General features: G+C 36.6%; 1 protein-coding gene across 11 annotated transcripts in view; it reads right to left on the reverse strand.

The window, feature by feature from the left end:
* The window catches only part of matn4 (matrilin 4), a 24,315-nt gene continuing 8,097 nt past the window's right edge, over positions 1-16,218 (reverse strand). For 2 of the 11 annotated variants that reach the window (XM_084128141.1, XM_084128144.1), the window contains 13 exons: positions 16,088-16,210; positions 14,797-14,919; positions 14,414-14,536; positions 11,791-11,913; positions 11,369-11,491; positions 10,963-11,085; positions 9,926-10,048; positions 9,289-9,411; positions 6,053-6,175; positions 5,097-5,510; positions 4,596-4,748; positions 4,193-4,297; positions 1-1,167 (listed from right to left, as the gene is read on the reverse strand). In XM_084128141.1, the coding sequence (XP_083984267.1) occupies positions 1,109-1,167; positions 4,193-4,297; positions 4,596-4,748; positions 5,097-5,510; positions 6,053-6,175; positions 9,289-9,411; positions 9,926-10,048; positions 10,963-11,085; positions 11,369-11,491; positions 11,791-11,913; positions 14,414-14,536; positions 14,797-14,919; positions 16,088-16,210 (1,838 nt within the window). In that variant the 3' untranslated portion in view covers positions 1-1,108. Of the gene's footprint in view, positions 1,168-4,192; positions 4,298-4,595; positions 4,749-5,096; positions 5,511-6,052; positions 6,176-9,288; positions 9,412-9,925; positions 10,049-10,962; positions 11,086-11,368; positions 11,492-11,790; positions 11,914-13,527; positions 13,651-14,413; positions 14,537-14,796; positions 14,920-16,087; positions 16,211-16,218 lie in introns of all 11 variants that reach the window. The other 9 variants (XM_084128145.1, XM_084128146.1, XM_084128147.1 and 6 more) reach the window with 5 other exon arrangements.

The raw sequence follows: 16,218 nt of genomic DNA on the forward strand, positions 1-16,218 counted from the left end.
CACGCTTAAAAACACTTTAATGCTACATAACATGTCAAACCAAGTGACAATTGTTTTAAAGATAGATAACACACAAAATATTTCTGAAAAAAGACGGTAGATATACTTATAGAAATAAAAAAGTATAGTGGTGCTGTGTTTGTGAAGTTTCAAAATGTATTTGTGAAAGAGGATATATCATATATATATGTGATCTTTTCTGCATCTTTTTTATTTTTTAGGAACACAAACATATATATACCTTTTTTATTTCCCAATGTGAAAAGAATACAGACACACTTTCATTGTTTTAAAAAAGAGTGTTATTAGGAAATATCCAAAAACATAGAAGAATTCACATATAAGAGCCTTATAATGGGGCCTTTTTGCAAACGTCTTGAAAACATAAAAACTGAGGTATCTTAACTGGATTCTGTATGTGTAAATTACATTTCAATAATAACAATAATAAAAAAAAAAAACTGCAATCTTAAGGGGCACTTGTACACACTACCCTGTTTACACAAATCTCATTTTAGTGTTAACAAACCATTCAGGCCATTCTTGAGTCCAAAAATCTGTTTGCAGTCCAGTTAAACAATTAACAAATATCCTCTGAGTATTTCAAATATTCAGGCACAACATTGATGGGAAACAGCTTTGGTAATATGGAGTGCTTAATTTGCCTCATTGTGTCTCTCTCTTTTGGTATTAGTATTTTGTCTGTAAACTAATGATTCTAAGAGTGTCATTTCTAACTAATTGTTTTTTTTGTAATATATATGTGCATAAAAGGAAGGTTTTATAGATCCACACAAATTTGGTGCCGATAAAAAAACAGATGCAAACATGATAATGATGACAATATTTCAGAGTGGTACCAAACACTTAATTTCCCTTTTTAGTGTATAAATGCTAATATCAAATTTGCCATAAATACATACCTCTCTATAAATCATACAATACAGATCATGTATAAATAGGGAACATTATTAGCCATGTCCAAACATGGCAGCAGAATTATTTGGCCACATGCCTCAGACATCTACACCTGTAGATCTTTTGACTGTAGGACCCTTGAGCCCCAGCGGGCCCCTTCCTCCTCCATACGGTTGTGTAACGAGCTCTTTCATTTTCTTGTGAGCAACTGGTTCTCCAGCACTTCCAATCGCTTGGTCATAGCTGACAGTGACATACAGTTAAGGAAATATACTATAATAAATGATCATATAATCATACTTAGCATCTTACCTTTCTGCATTTTTGGCTGTTCTAGGCATTAAATATATTCAAACTCTATTTTTACATTTTCTTAAGAAGATGTGAGAGATGTTTGCCAGTGCAAAACTTGCTGATACAAGTCTAGTGTGTTCTAGGTGGTTTCTAATCGCTTGTTTGCATATCCTGGGTGTTTTTTAGGTGGTTCCTTAGAAGCACAGCTAGCAAGGTTCATTTTAATACAGTCGTGACAGTTTCATATTGTGTCCATGCCCAACCATTGTTCAAGATTTGCTACATTAATGTCCACAATCACCTTGTTTTGGTGGTGGCACATTATCACTGAAGTAGTCATTAAGTTGAGCAAAATTTTCCATGTCAAATGTTCCGACAAGATTCACCGAACGCAGTGCATTTAAAGCATTAGCCACCTACTGAGTACTCTCACTATCATCCATATCCATTACAAAACTGGGATATATTGATGAAAAATTAAAATAAGCTTGAAAATTACTTTTCATGTTTTCAGAGGATGGATTCTTCCATGATACCACAATGCGCCACCGCGCGGGGTGTTTTGACTCATCACCAAAGGTGTTATTGCGACTGGTTAGCAACAAGCTGGTTTTGTTTACATCAGCATGGATTTGAAAATCACATTTCATTGATTCAGACTCATGCCATCTAGAATTCGCAATGAATATTCACAAAGTTGGAATGTTGCGAGAAGAGAGTAGAGAAAAACTGCAATAATTTTTCATTATTTAGGAAGGTACACCTCTCAGAAAACATACAAATATAGATACTTTTAGATGCTTAATTGCTATTTGGAGCATTGGGATCACTAGACGATGGCTTGAACTCATTTTTGTGAAAACCTAAAATTCGAAATATTTCAAATTTTTTGTCTGTAGCTCGTAATCAGCCCATGTGCGCATTCTGATTTTGCCAGCATGGGTCACATTTGCTTCTGTTGAAGCCATCAGTCTGCATTATTTTAATTTCACTTATTTTTTAAAATAATCCTGCTTATCAGAAGAATTTGTGGTGAAAAACTACATTACCCATGCCATGATGCTGTACAGAAAATACCACTAATCACAGCGTCACAAGAAGCAAAGCGCGCCTATGAGCTCTTTAGCTCTACCTACTCCCAACTACTCACCTACTACACAGTCTTGTATTTTTTTTTTTTTTTGTCCGATTTTAAAATACTTTCTTGCTTCAAATTAAAGTTTGTGATGTTATGATTCACCTCATAACTGATTGGCTTGGTTCATGTCCTATAACGCTTTAACAAAGCCATTTTTTTGTTTTAAATCCCTAAGGGAGAAATAAATCGAAAAAATGCCTCCGGAACCAACACCACCGAAAAAGTTTCTCCTTTTCAGCACTGCGCTCATCTGTGTTCTGTCTTCCGGTTTGTATTTCCACAGCATGAAGGTAAGATCTTAATGATTTATGAATGAACCGCACATGAATTTGTTCTTCACATCATTCTGATCTTAGTGAATTCGGAGTACTCCGCACACGCTTTACTTACAACCTTTCGTCAGGCTCGTCAAACATGCTGCTGTTTGCAGACACGCTCTCGCCCGATCCTCGAGCAACGCCAAGTGTGCCATTCTCACCAGTTCTCACAATAAACACCTTTTATACAGACCTCTCATTAGCCAGCTGGACATACGCGTACATCTGTGTTATTCAGAGAAACCTCGCAGCTGAAGCTATAACACAGCTTTTCTTACTCTTTAACTATAAATGATGGAATGTATTTAAGATGAAATTAGATTGTATTATTTAATCATTTTATTATATAATTTTACATATGGATTATATAATACAATTAATGCAATACTTCAATATAATTATAGTCATGTTAGGATGAAATATCACTTCTTAACATGATTATAAAGCCATACAGAGTAAGTGCTTTTTGCTTACGTGTGGTTTCAGGTGTTCCTATATTTTTTTTGTAAATTTAGAATAAAGTTTATGACGAAATTTTTGGTAATTCGTGATTTGTTCTTAAAATCGTTCGTACTCACATTTCACGCACAAATTTGTGCGTACGCATGCTTAGTGAATGAGACCCAGTGGCCTTTTGGCCTCTCTGGCACTTTAATTTGATGCAGTAGAGAGAAAAGACAGACGATGAGAAGATGTGGGAATTAGATTGGGAACTGTATCACTTCAAAGCAAGCATGCAAACCACTACATCCAACTGTGAAGGACATCTATCAGCAATATCTTACTGTGATGAGAACCATGAAGCATCATCCTTTCTTAGTAATCTCGTCAAATTCTAGTTAAATGGATCCAGCCGAGACGTGTATCTGCATCTAGTAGTTCAGAACCATCTGTTTCTGGCCTCAGACACGGACAAGGGCTCTTTTGAGCTTGGATAAATGATGCTGAGTGAGAGATCTGAAACAAAGAGCCATTGAAGCGTGTGGTCACAGAGGTTTATGTCAGAAGCCAAAGCAGAGGGGCCAGTCTGGAACAGATCAGACCGACAGACACAATCTAGACTCTCTCCGTACAGAGGGGCTTCTGTTAAACACTTTAGCTGGTTGTAATAATGCGTAAATCCACTAGCTATACACTACCGTTCAAAAGTTTGGGGTCTGCAAGATTTTTTATGTTTTTGAAAGAATTTTCACCAATTATTCTCACGAAGGCTGCATTTATTTGATAAAAAAAAAATACTGTAAAATATTAGTGAAATATTATTCATTTAAAATAACTGTTTTCTATTTTAATATATTTGAAAATGTGATTTATTCCTGTGATCAAAGCTGAATTTTTCAGCATCAATACTCCAGTCTTCAGTGTCACATTCTTAAGGTTAGGGATTTTTCAAAATAGTAGAAATGATGCTGGCCTTAATAAACAGCACTAATGAGCAAAAAAAATGGAGTTGCATGGTGTAGCTGAATGTGCTGAAAAGAAAGCATATTGTTTAAAGGATTTGTAATAAATATATAAAGGATATGTTTCTGGGTGAGCTGGTCTAGGGTGGACATCGTAACCTGTTGGAACTCCACAAGACTTTCACAAGCGCAGGGGTTCTTCACCTCGATCTCTCCTTGACTCTCAGCTGAAAAATGTTGCAATAAATGAGAATGAAATAACCAATCATCATTATAAAAAGAATTTCCCTCAAATTTGCATTTGCATTTATGCATTTGGCAGAAATGCAAATGTGAGGGAAATGCTTTTTATAATGAATTTACTATATATGTATAGTATACTCATTGGCACCTTCTTAGGTAAATAATGCATGTGTGTGTGTATATCAGGCTCTAGATGGTGCTAAAGAACAACATACTGTGTAAACATGTTTGCCATCTAATCCAGATCTATGTGTGTGTGTATTCTCAGTGTTTCAAATGCACCTGCGCAGACATTGAGTTTGAGGTTCTCTGCGATCTGGCTGATGGCAGTGAAGTCGGCGCTGTAGAAGAAGTGTTTTTCCACAGGCTCAGAGGCAATCTCTCTCAGCTCATCCTCCACAGCTTTACCCACACCAACAGCATACATGGTGATACCTGAAACACACAAGAGAAATTCCATTCTAATTTCTAATAATCTAAAATTGTATAATTCAAATCTATCTAATTTGTTATAATCTGTTCTAGAAATAAATAAAAAATCTAAAACATTTAAAAACATATAAAAGATTATAATATTTACAAAAAAAATGTTAGGTAGACTAGACTAAAATGTGATTTCTTCTATTTTGATAAAGAAAAATTAAGTCATATTTTTAATATAAAAGGTAAATTCTTTAACTACAATTTGTGTACAAAAAAATATTTGTAAGTGTTTGTATCATTTCTGTGACTGTAACACTTTGGTTACTGTTACACTTTTGTAACACCCCTAAATAATAATACCTGCTTCCTTGGCCTTCTTGGCCCACTCTTGAATATCATCCTGTGAACGGCCATCCGTAAAGACCAGGCCGACCCGTGGGATGTTCTTCCCAGCAGGACGGGCTCCATCAGCCTCGGTGAAGCTGTTCTCCACCATGTGTTTGAGAGCCAAGCCTGTCATGGTACCCTTCTCCATGTATTCCACATTCATCACAGCCTTTTTGATCTCTTCTTTTGTCTGATACATGCTGAGCGTGAACTCTGTCCGCACTCGGCTTGAGTACTGGACGAGACCCACGCGTGTTCCTTTAGGGGAGATGTCCAGCTGATCCACCACCTGGTTGACAAACTGCTTGACCAGCTCGAAATTCTGTGGCCGCACACTCTTGGAACCATCGATGAGGAGGACTAGGTCGATGTTGGAGGATCGACAGGCTTGAAGAGGGCCAAAGAAACACAACATGTATTTCTGAACTTTGACACATATTTTTAATGCTTAGCAGAGAAAGTGGGACTTTTTTAGATTTATAAAGGTGTCTAAAAGTGTTTTTAATGTGTAAAATTATTGTGCCACAAAATAGAACTGCAAAAATAATTTTTCATATTCTACCAGGTGCTTCCCTGTGCAAAACTCATTGGTGAAATGTGCAAAGTTTAATATTTAGCCTCGGTTTAGGAACAAATACTATGGTTTTCATAAAAGTATGAGCAATAGTAATACTAATGGTAATACACCTTTACTTAATTAAAGTGATCTCTGAAAATTAAACCGAGATAAAAAGTATTTCAACACTGAAAAAATTACATACTTCACCTTTAACAACAAAGCATGCAGTTCTTGCAGACACCAATCTATACATTGCAAATAGAAACTTTTCCAGCTTTAGGAATTCAGCTTTAGGCATTTCCCCTTTTAAACTAATGTTTAGGACAATCTCATCTGTAATATGGGTCGTCTGAATGAAAGTGTTCCTTACTTCCGCAGGTCTTGCCGTCGTCCTGAAGCACATGGCCCTCAGGACATATACAGTGGTATGATCCCGGAGTGCTCACACACTGGTGTTCACAACCATGTTCGACTGTGTTGCATAAGTTATCCGCTGCAGAAGACATAAACATGAAGAGTGTGTCTTAAACCACATCGAAATCATTTAGGGTCAGTAAGAAATTAACACTTTTCTTCAGCAAGGATGCATTAAATTGATCAACAGTGACAGTAAAGACATTAATATTTTGGTTTCCACAAAAAATTAAGCAGCTCAACTGTTTTCAACATTGATAATAATAAGAAATGTTTCTTGAGCTGCAAATCAGCATATTAGAATGATTTCTGAAGGATCATGTGACACTAAAGAGTGAATGCATATTTAACGCATAAATGCATATACATGCATAATTTTAAGAAATGTTTTTGACACTTATTCAAATAGAAAAACAATAAAAATATGACACTGTAAGCAGACAGAGAGGATATCTGGTGAAAAGATGACTGGACTCTTAAAGCAAACGCCCAGAGCCTTTAGGTAAACTAAAAAAGTGATAAACGACACACTTGATATTTTTGGCTTTCCAGCTGTTCATGGCCAAGGTCTGGGAAGGTCATCAGGCTTAAAGAGGGGGCGCTTCACTTCCTTGCCAGCTGATTTTGAACAGTTTTAAAGGTAACCATACAGTGTTGAGCAATTTGAGCGCAGTTTGGGAACAGAAAATATTTATGAGGTGGATTAATCTGATAATCAATTCGGAAGGTCAATAAATCTTATCTTATCTCAAATGTTCTGAAAGCAAAAAAAGCTTGAATGATAGTTGGAAAAGTAAATGTTTTGCTTTTGAAAAGCATGCTGTTGTTGTAACCAATAAAATATAGACATTAATATGTACTAAGCTAATTCTACCGCTACTTAGAACTATTAGAACTATTATTTTTTGCAATTGTTTTGGGAAAACCTACTAACAGCTGTTTCTGTGCATTACACTGGGAAAAGAGAAAGTACATTAATACCAAAACGTCTTTAAGGGGACATATTGGGCCCTATCTTGCACCCAGCGCAATTGACTTTGTACACCGACGCATGTATCATTCCTATTTTGCACCCGCGCAAAGCGCGCTTTTCCCTCCACAGAAGCACGTCGCTAAACTAGGGAATGAACTTGCGCTCCCTGGGCGGTTCAGCGCAAAAAAGGAGGCGTGTTGCGGCGCAAACGTTCCTTCATGCTATTTTGCAGGTTTAGAAAACAATTGCGCCACTAACCAGGAAAAAATTGTTTAAAGTCAGTGGCGCGTTGCGCATGTTATTCATATGCTATTTTAAGGGCGCATGCTTGGCCATAATCAATGTAGCGTGTGCACAACGCGCATACACTTTGATTCTCTCATCTACACAGAAGCAGCAGTTTTCATTTTTGCAAATCATATATTATTACGATAGATAGATAGATAGATAGATAGATAGATAGATAGATAGATAGATAGATAGATAGATAATTTATTATAAAAGCATACATCTAGCTTACACATTTACCCAAATTATCATACGCCTTTTTAACCGAAGTTAATTTGGGTGGGTTTCTCCATCCCCAACGTCCCTGACGAGAGCGTTGCTCTCCTTGGCTGTGAACCGCTCCTGGCGCGCGCCTGGCAAATCCGCCGTTATAATAGGAATCCGCTTTAGAACAAAGCGCGCCTGCTCTTAAAGGGAATGTGAGATGTCGCTCTGATTGGTTTATTTCACAATACGCCCAAACCACACCTATGAATAATGAAGCTACTTCAGACCAACCCATTTTAGATTTGCGCCTGGCGCAAGAGTCATTTATCCCGCTGGGAAAATAGCAACAGCGCCAAGACCCGCCCACAAAGTTACTTGCGCTTTGCGCTTTGACACTTGCGTTTCAGATCGTTAAAATAGGGCCCATTATGCTCTTTTTCAAAGTCTTGATTTTGTTTTTGGCCTCTATTAGAATAGGTTTTCATGCTTGAATGTTCAAAACACACATTAGTTTTCACATATTTTACATTGTTGCAGCACCTCTCTTCCCAGTCTGTCAGTAACACTTTTTCTGTCAGGATCACTATCTTCAAGTACGATTGACAATTAGCATACAGTTAGGATTAGCAGTATGGTTCTGTTCAGCCTAGCATGGATAAGAGCAGGGAGAGCAGCAATAACCCCCCTTAAGGCCTCATTATACTTCTGCGTCGGACCTACGCCGGAGCCTATACGCCGTAGGCAACGTGTTGGTTTTAATTTATACTTCTGCGTCGTTGTCCGCGTTGACGCGCACCTAGGGAGCATGTGAAACCCCGAGGGAGGGGTTCTGGCACACCAATCACAGCGTTTGCGTCCGCGTAGAATTGACGCGTTATTACATTTTTGGAGAGGTGCACGTCAGGGTACGCCGTACGGTACGCGCGCTACACACAGCCTACGACGTAGCTACGGCGGCAGTTCGACGCAGAAGTATAAATAGGCCTTTAGGGTAAACAGAACAGAACCAACATGAATGTATTGCAGATATCATTAATTCATTTTAATGTGCAACATAATTAGAGAATTTTAGTCAGATTCAGGGGGAATCAGAATGCCAAATCCTGACTGACGAGAGGAGGAGCTGGGGATGGAGGAGTGTAATTAACTCCTGAGAAACGCGATAGCTGTTGATAATACTGATGAGCTTATATATGTATACAGTGATAGGCGTCGTATTCCTATAGGTAGACGAGGATCAGCTGAGAGTCAGCTGATGCGAGTTGACTAATGTGACCTGCCAGAACTGACACTACGCTTAATATTTAGTTCCAGTCTCTACGAAGCCCCTCCTTCCAAAACATGCAGTGTGCTCAGCGGTCAGCCACTTCGAGCGTGTTTCGGAAATGTCATAATGAATCATAAGTTTCAACAAACTTCTCAACTATCGCACAGTGTGTTCTGATAGAACTAAAGCAAATCAACGAGGCCTCGCCCCTTTTTTTGCATATGCTTTGGGTGGGAATTATTTAAATTATGAATACTGTGACTAAAATAGAGGCGTTTCAGAGAATAACTTCCTTTGGAGTAACTTTGTGCTTTGTAACTTTGCAGACCTTTTTCATGCTCAAACAGCATCATTACACACTAAAGAAAGTTGAACATGAAAAAAGGCATAATGGGACTCCTATAATCCACTTTAATGCAGTCAATATAACAGGATCAGTGCAGTGCTTGATACATACACTGGCAGGTCTTTCCGTTCTCCTGAAGAGTGTATCCTTCATTGCAGCGACAGTAGAAACCATTGAGCACACCAACACAGTGATGATCACAACTGTGATTCCCAAATGAACAGTAATCGATCACTAAGAGATAAAAACAAAGGAAATAGTGTTTTAGTGAGCAAATATCCACTAAATTGGAAATGACTTTACTTGAGGGGTCTGATCATAATGCAAGCATTTTTCCCTCCATAACAATAAGCAAAGATTTATACTTAAATGGCATAGGGTAGAGAACATCTCCTTAAAATATGTCATGCAAAACTAACTACCATCAGAAGTCAATTTCTTCAAAAAGGTATTAAATATTATATTTTAATGATTCTGAACAGGTAAAATTTAAAAAATCATAGTTAGAACTAATTTTTTTATGAACAGCACCCCCTGTTGTGACCAAAAAACAAAACATGCAAGATCATGAGGTAGCTGTGCATTTTAAGAAATTATTACGGCAAGAAAAAACAACATTATGAGAGCTAAACGATTTAAGAAGCCTGTTGCCAAGTCAAACAGAGCAAGCATGCATGATTAGCATTGTGTTAGTTTTGTGTGCATAGATCTGGAACAGTGATCGCGTGGACCAGTTACTCTCACTAACTTGTGCAGGTCTTCTTGTCATCATTGAGAGTGTATCCGTCCTTACAACGGCAGTTAAAGCCTTTGAGGACACTCACACACTCATGCTCGCAGCTATCATTCCCAAATGAGCAGTAATCGATCACTGGAACAGGAAGAGGATGGCAAGAAACACACTTTACAAAAGCAGAGAACACTGCAAGCAATACACAAGTTGTATGCACAGATACCCATAAGTTACTGTTTTTAAGTTGTTGTTAAATGCTTAAGAAGTAGACTTTTAACATCTAAAGCTCATATGCCCGGTTTCACAGACAAGGCTTAAGCTAGTCCTAGTGATTAAGCTAGTGTTTTATTAATTGATTGATTGATTGATTGATTGATCGTTTTGTCCTTGCTGTTAATTATTGTTTTAGTACTGGTTGCATTTTAACAGCAAACCCAGTGGAAGCCAATTGCTGCCTCATAAAATAAAAAATAACATAAATAATAATAACTTTGTGACTTGACTTTTTACAATTACAACTTTATCTCCCAATTATTTCAGATTTACACTTCTGTTCAAAAATTTGGGAATGGGTTAAGTTTTTTTTATTTATTTTTTATGTTTTTGAAAGAAGTCTTTTACGCTCACCAATGCTGCATTTATTTGATAAAAAAAGAAAAAGAAAGTAAAAACAGGAATATTGTGAAATAATATTACAATTTAAAACAAAATTTCTATTTGAATATATTTTAAAACGTAATTTATTCCTGTGATGACAAAGCTGAATTTTCAGCATCATTACTTGCTGTCATCATAAGCAGTCTTCAGTGTCACATGATCCTTCAGAAATCGCTTAATATGTTGCTTAATATTTTTGTGGAAATAGTGATTAATTTTTTTGTAACAAATACTGTCATATTTGATCAACTGAGTACATATTTACTGAATAAAAGTGCTAATATCTTTCAACAAAAAGAAATCTTACTCGACCCCAAACTTTTGAATGGTATTGTATATCTCATTTTATTTCTAATTATTAGTATATATATGTATGATATGTTGCCCTCACTAACTTGTGCAGGTCTTCTTGTCATCGTTGAGTGAGTATCCATCGTTACAAATGCAGTGAAAGCCTTTAAGGACACTCACACACTCGTGCTCACAGCTATCATTCCCAAATGAGCAGTAATCGATCACTGGAACAGGCAGAAAGAAGCAGAAAAGCTCAAAATATGGAGTAAGACGAGCAGCCAAAGTAGCTGGCAAACAGCAAAATGTTTTGTAAGAGGAAGAAGCATAGAAAGGAAACTTGAAAAAAAATTATTACATTTATTTTTCTACTGAGATGTGCTTGTTTTATGGATTTGGAGTTAAGCATGGACTTACTGGAATTATAAAAGGTATGAAATATTTTGGTTTTGTACTTAAGTATCAAATTGGGCTATGTGTGTGGATTTGAATCATGTGGCCTTCACTAACTTGTGCAGGTCTTCTTGTCATCGTTGAGTGAGTATCCATCGTTACAAATGCAGTGAAATCCTTTGAGGACACTCACACACTCGTGCTCGCAGCTATCATTCCCAAATGAGCAGTAATCGATCACTAAATATGGATTAGATGGATTTAAGGACATGACCAAACAGGATAAACATTTCTCTTTTATATAAACGTTATAGTTCAGAAATTTCCGCAGTTCATTAAATCATGATTAGATTATAACAGATAAAACCACAGATCTTTTTGTGACCATGTCTGTTGGAGATCAATTTGGAAACCTATCATACTGAAAAGCTATTATAAGTTTAGCGATGGATGGCCCAAAAATTTATACTAAACAACTGAGAAAAAAGCGAGGAAATTAAACGAGTGAATGTAGAAATGGATTGTGAGCCTTCACTAACTTGTACAGGTCTTCATGTCATCGTTGAGTGAGTATCCATCATTACACTGGCAGTGAAAGCCTTTGAGGACACTCACACACTCGTGCTCGCAGCTATCATTCCCAAATGAGCAGTAATCGATCACTAAATATGGATTAGATGGATTAGAATTCAAGGATATTACATGCTGTGCAGAATATAGTAAATATTTCATTAATCCCTAATTAACATTTTTTCAGCATTTGGGTATTTTAAAGGAAAGTTTCTTCCAAATGTTTCACAATATTTCTCAATTGTCTACCATGAATTATTAGAAAGCCAAAATGAGTCCACTAAAAATGGTGCATTACACAAGATGGGTGTAAGAGACTTTTTGGTCTCAATCAACATAGAAAAAGTAAAGGTTTTTTTCCTGACAAGCAAAATCTAAAGAGCATCTCTGTTTGAACAGTTAGTGCGTTCAAGTCCTCCTGAGAAGTTTGTATTTATGAGTCGTAATTACAACGTCAGGTGATTTCAAATAACTTTGCTCGGAGCAAAATAGCAATGCACCTCTTCTGCATAACATTCAACAAGATTTTTATAAACTCTAAATCTACAAAATGATGCATAAAATGTGCATTGTGTGTTTTTACTTTATGTTTTTATTACAATTTTAAAGGCCTGTACATTTTATGAATCATTATATATTCTACCGTAACTGTACAATACTATCATATTTTGTCCATGCAACGTAGATTTTATTACAAATGAAAACAAATTTGTTCAATAATTTTTTACAAATTTACCATTAATACAGATACAGACTCTCACTGACATGCCCCTAACTTGGAATCTCAGGGCTTAAAGAAAATCCAGTTTCCCCACTCGTAATTATGACTTTGTGGTGAAGTTTGTGTGCGTTTAACTCGTAAATGCGATCTTTCCAACATGACTTGAATGTACCAAGTGTTCAAACTGGAAAAACACCACTTGTTTGGAAAGCTCTTACAAGCTTAGCAATCAATGGCTGAAATATTGATGGTAAGCAATTGACAAAAAATGGAAGGGAATTGATTCTTAAGGAAGGTTGATTGTGAACAGAATGATATTCTGCCTTCACTAACTTGTGCAGGTCTTCTTGTCATCATTGAGAGTGTATCCATCATTACAGCGGCAGTGAAAGCCTTTAAGGACACTCACACACTCGTGCTCGCAGCTATCATTCCCAAATGAGCAGTAATCGATCACTAAATATGGATTAGATGGATTAGAATTCAAGTATATGACATTCAGTGCCGAATATGGTAAATTTTCGATTTAATCTCACATATAACTTGTGATTTACAGCATTTAAATGCTCTAAGTTAAGTTTCCTTCTAATTGTTTCTTAAGTGTCTACCAATGATCTTGATTTGGTCATCATATGCTCACATTGGGGACTTTTATATACTGTTTTTTTGGGGGGTTGAAACAGAAGAACAGGGTTTTGGAGAGAGGCTGTGTGGCCTAATTTAGCAGCTAAAACCTTGTAGACAAACATCTAAAATCCCTAACAGAAGCTTTGAGAAAGAACAGACAGCAGTGAGAGGAAGGATATTAGATCCTTTGACCCTTTGGGATCCACATCTGTTGGTGTTCAATCTAGCAGCTTTGCAATTTAGCAATGGGTTGCCACAATACTAATGGTAGACAATTAAGAAAAATAGAAGGAAAATAGATTTTGAAGGAACACCGTTGATTCGATGAATGTAAAAACTGACGATGGCCTTCACTAACTTGTACAGGTCTTCATGTCATCGTTGAGTGAGTATCCATCGTTACAACGGCAGTGAAAGCCGTTGAGGACACTCACACACTCATGCTCACAGCTATCATTCCCAAATGAGCAGTAATCGATCACTGGAACGGGCAGAGAAGAGTTAGAAAGCTTTGGCAAAGCAGGAAGAGCAAATAAATCACATCAAAGTAACATACAAGCTGTGTTTCAGAATAGTTAAGCTGCAAAAACGATGTGCATGTGTCTCTTTAGAGGTGCTGGAGAGTAACTAGCTTCAGTCAGAGATAACTTAGCTTAGCTGTCTTCAAAACGGTTTAGCTTTTCCAGTAACAAGCTACTTTTGCCTACAAGTTGCAGTGTAGCATGGAAAATCTTTTTTTTCAAAATCAAATTTTGTTCCAGTCCACATAACTACTGCTTTGTCATGAATAGCCTTAATTTAGTTTGCTACTTTTTGATAGTAGCTTGTAGCACAGCTAACAAAAAGTAACTTGATTGTAGCTTGCTAAGATAATAGGCTAATCAATTAGCTTCTCCATACTGCTTATAAGCAGCTCTTGATTGTTTTGCAGTTTTTACTGTTTACTATAAAGTCTGTGTGGAACTAGAAGCTAAAACACTAAAACATTTTGTTTTTGTTCAGTGGCTTAACCAGCTGGTAACAGCAGGAATGGATAGATAAGTAGCGTGTGCTTTATAGCAGCATAACGCAGCCATGCGGAAGCTGTGATGACATTTCAAACTTTCCCTTTGCATTAGAGACTGTTCCATGTGCTTGAAAAAATGTTAGTTAGGATAATGTCTATGTCTAGCATGTAATTATAGGCTTGTAGTGTTGTGGGTATATAAAACGTTCAAATGTGAATTGTGTGTGCCCTCACTGACTTGTGCACGTCGTTTCATCCTCATTAAGCAAGTATCCTTCACGGCATTGGCAATAAAAGCTCTGAAGCACGCTCACACACTCGTGCTCACAGCTATCATTCCCAAATGAACAGTAGTCGATCACTGGAACAGGCAGACAAAAGCATGAAACTTTGGTGATCAGAAAACACATGCAAGATTCATCTCTAAGTTTGCATTTGACTATGTCATCCAATAAATGTCAGTTTCTCTTTAATCACCTGCTCTGTATTAATATGGTACACGCAGTGCATACTACTAATGCGTAACATACTGCACAGCATATACTGTATACTGCATACTAATTTTAAAAAGTGTTGTAAGTGCAGGGAGGAAATATTTGTGTCCCGGTTGCTCTCACTAACTTGTGCAGGTTTTCAGGTCATCATTGAGTGAGAATCCTTCTTGACAGCGACAATTAAAACCGTTGAGGACACTCACACACTGGTGCTCACAGCTATCATTCCCAAACGAGCAGTAGTCGATCACTGGAACGGGCAGAGAACAGTGAGAGAAGTCTGAGTAATTATGCTTTCTGGATTTTAGTCCATGTCTATTCATTCGATAGGCTAGTGTACTTCCTGCTTCATTCAGTGTTGTTAACTAAAACTAAAATGGTAGCTCTTTATTTTAAAGTCCTGTTCCGCATGTGCATACTATGTACTAATAATAGTAATTACAATAACTGGGTTATAACTAGGTGCTAACCCTGAACCTATCCCTAAACCTATAACCTTAACCCATGTAGTTACCTTATAGTACCAGTACTTTCTTGGGTAACTACACTGTAAGTACACTGTTAGTACATGTTCTGTAAAATAAAGTGTAACCACAAACTATTCAAACATATTTTTGATAATTAAAATAAAGCTTAAATAAAATATAATATTAGATGTAAAACTTAAAACTTAAAATGAGATATGTTGATTTGGCAGTTAAAGTACTAAAATTACTATAATAAATAGAAATTAAAGCTAAATAGAAATATATAAACAAATAAACTATCACTTGTTATGTGATAAAACAAATTAAAATGAAAAGCCAATTAAAAAAATTAATAATAAACAGTACTTAAAAAATTCTACAATAACACCAGTTTCAATAGGAAAATATGTATACAGGAGAGAAATTCACTCTGTGATATCTTGGGATCTTTAAGTTTGGATTTAAGTATACAAGAAAGCAAGCATACTGTACTTGCATACCTGCGGAAGAGGTGTATATTTAGTATACAATGATGTTCCTTCGGCTATATTCGGAATGGAATGCTAGTGTACACACTACTGCATGCTGCATACTGTACAGTATATATTATATATTACTGTGCAGTATATATTATATACTGCACACTTTAGTGGATGCAGTCCAGATATTCCAAGCATACACAAAATTTGCATTCTGTAATCAGTATACATAATACTGCTTAAATAGTATGGTAGTATGCTATTCCGAATGTAACCCTTGTCTATATAGTCTACTAAAATATTAGTTTATGTAAATTTTACAATTCACTCAAATTGTTACGCAGATATAATTTGTAATCATTATTTTTTAAACTATAAAAATAAAATAATTTTCACTAGTCATCTCAAACCGCACAACAACAAAAGCAGCTCATAAACACAAAAAATATCATCAAGCACATGCATCACTAACTTGTGCAAGTTCTCTTGTCATCGTTGAGTGTGTATCCCGTGTTACAGTCGCATGTGAATGACCCAGGGGAAGCGATACAAATCTGCTGACAATCATGCTTCCCTTCAGCACATAAATCAATGGCTGCAGGA

This window comes from Abramis brama (assembly GCF_963993115.1).
Source record: "Abramis brama genome assembly, chromosome: 11".
NCBI lineage: Eukaryota > Metazoa > Chordata > Actinopteri > Cypriniformes > Leuciscidae > Abramis > Abramis brama.